This window comes from Miscanthus floridulus, chromosome 10 (genome assembly GCF_019320115.1).
Source record: "Miscanthus floridulus cultivar M001 chromosome 10, ASM1932011v1, whole genome shotgun sequence".
Taxonomy (NCBI): Eukaryota; Viridiplantae; Streptophyta; class Magnoliopsida; order Poales; family Poaceae; genus Miscanthus; species Miscanthus floridulus.
Window position 1 is genome coordinate 121228433 of NC_089589.1, and position 6824 is coordinate 121235256.

The 6824-nt window shown below is 43.9% G+C and overlaps 1 protein-coding gene across 1 annotated transcript; it reads left to right on the forward strand.

The window, feature by feature from the left end:
- The first annotated feature begins 1798 nt into the window (after positions 1 to 1798).
- On the forward strand, positions 1799 to 3070 carry LOC136485540 (uncharacterized). Its single transcript, XM_066482398.1, has 3 exons — positions 1799 to 2005; positions 2193 to 2255; positions 2398 to 3070. Exons 2-3 carry the CDS (start codon positions 2196 to 2198, stop codon positions 2905 to 2907), a joined length of 570 nt encoding a protein of 189 aa, XP_066338495.1. The 5' UTR covers positions 1799 to 2005; positions 2193 to 2195; the 3' UTR covers positions 2908 to 3070.
- The last annotated feature ends 3754 nt before the right edge of the window (positions 3071 to 6824 follow it).

Sequence of the window (6824 nt, forward strand, 5' to 3'; positions counted from 1 at the left end):
CTGCCACTAAAGATTTCCTAGTACTTTGCACTTTGTGCCTTGATACCTATGGAGTATTGCATTGGGTAGTATGATGCTAGTGCTCAACTTGAACAATGATCTTGTAACTTGACTAATGATATATGCAATAAACACTAAAAGATGCTTTTTAACAACAAGGAACAATGGGGCTAGAGCATTGGGCTATTTTTCTGTAGCTCTAGATTCCTCTCCCTAAGGATTTATCTGTAAGTGATCATCCGAGACTTATAGTAGGCTCTGGCTTTAGCTCAGTAAGAGGATATTTTCTAGCTTGTTAGAGGTTACCTTTATTGGCGTAAGAATGGCTTGCCGAATTAGGTATAGGACAACCTCTACTCTTCTGTGTATAGCCGTAATGGAATTGTGCCATTCGATAGGGGGTTCCTATATCTGTGTTGCCGAGTGAATCTAATGGCCCTAACTTGTTATATAAACCTTTAAAAGGCTTCATAGTGAACCCTGCCGACCTTCCTTGGTAGTGGGTCAAGAGGCTGATCACCTTGGGAGAAAAGGTAAATCATGACTCATAGTGAAAGTGTACAACCTCTGCAGAGTATAAAACTGGTATATCAACCGTGCTCACGGTCACAAGCGGCCTTGGAACTCTTACGGAATAGATGATGAACACTAATGATACTGATGATAAAGATGCTCATTAATGGTTAATTGTTTATGCTATTCATTATTCATGTTTACCTGATCATGTGTTTATATAGGCTTATGATAAACTTGTTGCCACCCTAGTTGCTAAAATCATGACTCATTAAAAGCTAATCGCAGTTAACCAGTGTCAGCCTTTTGAGCCTCATGAACCCCATGTTTTATTTGTTGAGTACGACATGTACTTTATGCCTGCTTTACTTTTTTAAATCTTTAGAAAAATCCCGGATGGGTATCAGATTGCTAGTCTGGAGGAGTTAGGCTTGTGATCAACCAGTCAAATGTGGAATTAGAGTCTTCACCTGAAGATCGGAGTTATCTTTCCACTGTTTGCTATCTAAGGTTATATTCTTTATACTAAGTACGTTATATATTGAGTATTAGTCTTTCAATATTACCCTTATTTGTGGCTATATGTGAGATTTGACTTCCTGGGCTCACGTATGGTGTGTATCTAGTTTTGTTCTTAAAACCGGCCGGTGCTACAAGCAGATATGTTTGACTTAAGCTGATACTATACACAATATATATAAGGGGTTAGGCAACTGGTAATGACAGTACTAATCCTCTTCCCATGTGAATACGAGAGATCTAACCTGTACCTGTCTTCTCGTCTTCTCAATGATTCCTCCGGAGTAGTGATCGATTCACAAAACATTCAGCAATTGAAAACTAGGATTTGTTACGCGTCCCCAGGCTAGTACACCAAAGCACCAAACAGTCTAACAATCACGGATAAACCAGCACTGCGCAAAAGTACATTAATATATACAGTTCCCAAAACAAAATTGCCAGACCTATCTGAAAACTCTCAAATTTCATGAAGAATATATACAAGGTCAACCTATGAAAGAAAAAACTGGCAAGCGTGATTGAAGCAGAAATGTTAGGGGGACGCATAGGCTTTTGAGGTTGGACGGAGATTAGAAATATTATGTTAGGCCTATCCTATTCTTGGCACTACATGGAAGCATCTTTGGCACACTAAGATCCACGAGGTGATTGGCCGGAGGAGCTTGGATTTGGTTGGCATGCTTGCAGCCGCAGAGGACCCCACACATGGGCTCAAAAGCAAGCTCGTGAGAACAGGGATGGGGAATCTTATATCTCAAATCTCCTGCCTCCTCCCTCCTCTCTCCTCCCCTGCCTCGTTACCTAGATATAACAAGCCATGCCGGCTGGCTTGCCTCCCAGCAGAGACCAGAGCTTCTTGGCCTTCTCTGCTTCTCTGCTCTTGTTCTTGCAACCAGAGTTAAGTTAGAGAGAGAGAGAGATTGCGCTTTCTGACCCCACCGGTATTGTCGGCCGGAGATCCTGAAAAGAGGTGAGCATAGAAACTGCTTCTCTGTTCTTGTCCTCTGTTTTGTTTCAGGGTCCGTAGTGTTTCACGGGTATTTTCTTGTTCTTGTTTTCTTGGAACAATTTCTCTGAAAATTCTGAAATTCCAACGGCCAGATCACAGTTCCCATTTGCAGCACCGAGTAACTGATGCTCAAATTCTCATGAAACAGATCATGGATAGGGAGCCGATGAGGATGGCCATCCTGAACCAAGAACAGATCTTCAGACAACAGGTACTGACTGATGGCACATTTTATCTGCAGTTAATTTGTATATTGCAAAACGCGCACGGATTATCTCTGCATCTCAACTCGACGAGGTCACCGCAATTTCTCACCGCTCTCTGCGTTTCTCCTGAATCAATCAATCAATCAGGTACACGAGCTGCACCAGCTGTACCATGTCCAGAAGCAGCTGATGCAGCAGGCACAGACGACTACTCGGGCGAGCCACGCTCCGGCTCCGGTCGTCGACGTCAAGCCAAGACCACAGCAACTGGACATCTGGTGCGGCGAGACGGCGACAACAACTCCTCGGCAGCAGATCATCAGCTTCACCAGCTGCAACAAGGCCACAACACCGGCGCCAACTGCGCTCGCCGAGGAATGCAACCTTGAGCTGACACTGGCAACGGGACCGAGCAGCAGCAGCAGCAACAGCAGCTGCCACGCCGAAAGGCGACAGGGGAAGCGGCTCAAGGCGTCGTCCAACTCGGACTCCGGCACAACCGCGGTGTCGTCCACGTCGACGGACTCCGAGCTGGCGCAGTTCAGGGAGGTGGACGTGGCGACGCCGGTGAGGTTCCACGGCGAGGTTGGCAGGAGGATGGACGAGATGGGGCAGGGTCCGTGGATGTACCAGTGCCTGAGCCTGAAGATGGCGTGATGATGCTGGGACGAGTTTGTGCTGTATGTAGGATTTGGGGATTTGGGGTTCTAGAGTTCAGAGGGAAGCAGAGCACGTGTTTGTGTTACATGCACAACTGTACATCACAGAAGTGTTTCACAAGACAAAAAAATGAGAAAAAAGTGGTGATTCATGGCTACAAGTGGTATTCATAGCGTTGATGATTTCTATTGGTCTAGTCCATCAACCCATCCATTGGCTAAGACACCTAAGAGCAACTCCATATGTTTTCTCTAATTAACTTGTTATAAACCGATCAATTTAGCAAGTTAATAAAATAAGTAGCAATCTCAATTTAATTCTATCTCCAATAGTTTTTTTATATTAGCTTACTAAACGATTTTGCATTGGGAAACCCTATACTATTTCTAACCAACCAAACCTCTTTTAATAGTTTCTTTGTCTGGTATCCATTTTCTCACATGGAACCTTTATTTTCTTAATTTACTCATGCGGCGAATTTACTCCGATTTCACCAGTAAAAAGCCTGATGGAGAACGGATATGGAGTTCCTCTCGACTACAGAGACTTAGAGTTGAAGAGGATATTTGGCAACGCTTTATTTTTAAGGAGCACTTTTACCAAACTGCTAGAGGGAACATTTTTTTCCTTGATGCTAATCAAAATAGGAAATTGTTTTACAAAACTCTTGGAGATGCCCTAAGTAATTTAAGTTTGGTATTCACAACCTATTAAAATTACATATATTTGTGCATCTTTTTTTGTCCTTTTTGCATATTCTAAGTTCTTTTTTCTAGGCATACACATACTTTGTTATAATCTAGGGAATTATTTTATATTTTTTCTAGCCTGGGAGGAGAGAGAGAAAATCCAAAGTGACAACAGGTACCCCTGAGCCGTCTCACATAAATCCAACTTAAACCCGTCATTGGATCAAGCCCAACTGTTGGGTCCATTGGCTTCGTCGTGTTGATGCAGTTGGTGTAGCGGTTTCCCCGTGCGAGGCAACTTTACATGACTAACCTCCCCTGTGATGACACCTTGGATGACAACTTTGTCGCCGACTATGTGGATGAGGTGGAGGAAGACGACGGTGAGGAGGGGTTCATGCCCGATGAGATTGCCCCACCCACACCTGCAGTGCCATTTTGGATGTGGAATCACATGATTGGAACATGAGGGAGAAGAAGAGAGACACAGGTTTAATAGGAGGGAGAAGAGGTGACGAGCACCAATTAGGAGGGAAAATGGGATGCATGACCATGAACGCTCGGTGGCGACCATGAAAGCCACGGAGGTGGTGCTCCGCTATTATGCTTCCAGAAGGAGTGGCGCAGGTGGGCATCCGTGCAGGAGGCATCCGTTTCACCGAAGACCATCTAGGCTATCTCACTTGTCCTCACACTGAGTGACGCCTCTGGCCCCTAGACCACCACTATCTGGCCTCCTCGTCCTCTAACTCCTTACTGACCCACTCGAAGCACTAACCAGCCTCACTGCCTCAGCATCTCAAGCGCTCCTCCCTCCACTATCGTCATTTGGGCTAGACTTATTAACCTTGTTTCATTCTGAGTTGGTTGAAGTCATGTGCTTGTATATGGAGCCAAGGCCAAAATGAACAAATTAAGCACATCCTTTCTCTCTCCTCCTGAGAAAGGAATGGATATTTTAATGGGCATGGTATCGTCTAGCAAATTTAATTTGTCAAAAACCCAAGTGTCCACAAATCAATTGGACTTTTTTTCGTGTCCATTGGAGATTCAGTTTCACTTTTAGTAAAATTTCCCTAATATTTAACCCTCCCTTGTGCTACCATGTCTTCTTTTTGGCACTTGATTCTAAGGGCGAGATTGTTTGAATTAACCAACACAACAAAAATATCTCAATCACCAAATTTTTTTGTACAATTGGTTTCAAGGCCTTACTTAAGGAAAAAGACCTTTTGTCATCTAGGCTAACTTTAAGGGGAAGTTTCTGTTTCAAGAAAGGGAGAAGTTGCTAATGGAGTATATCCAATATGCTTACCACATAAGGGACATAAAAATGGTAGGAACAAGGTAAGATAGAACCTTCATTTGGTAAATGGTAATTATGCATATTTCAATTAGCATCTTGTGATCTTGCTCGTGTATTGCATCCAAGAAAGTAATTAGTTCTCCATTTGGTATGTTTTATTGCTTCCTTTGGTTGTATTGTTATCAACCACCAAAAGTGGGGAGATTGTAAAGAATACAAACTCTATCAAGGATTTATTGATTTTGGTGGTTGAATGACAACATATATATTTGGACTAAAATGTTTTGCTAGTATGCAAAGCACTTAGTCTTACGGATGCAAGAGATGGACTATAGATAAGTTATTATGGTGAATACATCAAAGGAAACAACACCTCAAATGAAGATCAATGGAAGCATTAAACATCCAAAAAGAAAAAAAGAATAATTTCAAGAGATCAAAGAAGTGAAGCCTGGGCAAAAGGACACAAAGAAATGTAAGTTACAGAGCACTGTAGTAAGCACTACAAAAAACACCAGAGCTTTCTGGTGCGTGTTGGTATTTCTTAACATAAATAGAAATAATCCGTAAGCGCACGAAAGTACCGTTGTAGCACTTCACCCAGAAGTATTCACGGTATCATATTTTCCACAGGGAACGGAGGTACTTCTTCTAGATAGTTCGTCCAAGGACAACACAATGGTAAAGTTGGAAAGGGTAGCTAGAGATGGATTCCTTTAGGTCTATGAGATGATAAACTCTACTCTTACTAGCTCGCTTACTTTGGGCACCGGCTTATGCTTGGTCTGCCAAGCACCTCCGGCTTGTAGCTCTACGCCATACCCAAACGTGGGGGATTACAAGGGATGGACAGGGCTGTCACCACCTGCCGCCTTACCCCTCAACCGTGGGTCATGAGGCAAATGAAGGTAGGCTCTTGCCTAGACACCACGTCTACGCTATCGACTACTACTCTAGTGTCGCGTAGGGTGATCCGTCTTTATCAGAGCCCTCTACTAGAGTATTTGTCACAACGACGCACGACAAACCCTCAAACAAGTAAGAGTCAAAGTTAACTAATCAAAAGACTTTTTACCATAGAAAACACGAACACTCACTTAGTGGAAAGCTCCGTTGAGGCACAAGTGTTCGTCGGGGTACAAGTTGGGGAGACACCGACAAGCCCGGCGCTTCCCCGTACTCTCCCTCACATCTCTCGCTACTGGCTCGATCTACTAGCTAGCTTGGGCCTAAGCCCTTTGGAGTTGTGCTCTTGTGGTGTGGCTCTTTGCCTTGAGGTGTTGTTGTTTATGAGGAGGGGGATGGCCTCCATTTATAGGTGGAGAGGAGGGAATGTCCCATGGCACATTCCCTTGATTCCTTCCTAAAATAACGAACTGCCATCTCGAGCATTAATTCCACCGCGATACGCATGCAACCGTCATTGGAGAGGTGGTAAGAGTCAACCGACCAAACATCGGGCCGAACAAAGTAGGTGGGGGTGCGGCTGGGCTTGGTCTAAAATGGCCCAGCTTCGTTGGGTCGCCTCCTGTGATCCTCTGGACTAGGCCTATGGTGGTTTTCACATGGAGTTGAGTTGGTTTGGTTTGATTTTGGGCTTGTTCGCCACTCTTTCGGGCCCTGATTCTGCTGGTAAGCGGGCCATCTCCCCTTAGGCTCATATCGGATATCTATAATGTTGCGTTTCTGTATACTTTAGGCTCATTTTTCTGTGTAATCCTGACATGTCCTCCTACAAATGAATAATCACCAAAACTCGTGGAATTGATTAGTTATAAGTAGTAATTCTAAGTTTGATGTTTATTTTAGCAGATTTTATGTAAGAATTGGCGGTTAGAAATTGGAGTTAAGGACCATCAACAGTGGGCACCAGAGTTATCTGGTGGTTAGAGTCTGAGGTAGAAGAGAAGAATGGTGCA

Coding starts and splice junctions, on each gene's coding strand:
- LOC136485540 (XM_066482398.1), top strand. CDS start 2,196: ATGGATAGGGAGCCGATGAGGATGGCCATCCTGAACCAAGAACAGATC. Junction 2,256..2,397: donor AACAGATCTTCAGACAACAG/GTACTGACTGAT, acceptor TCAATCAATCAG/GTACACGAGCTGCACCAGCT.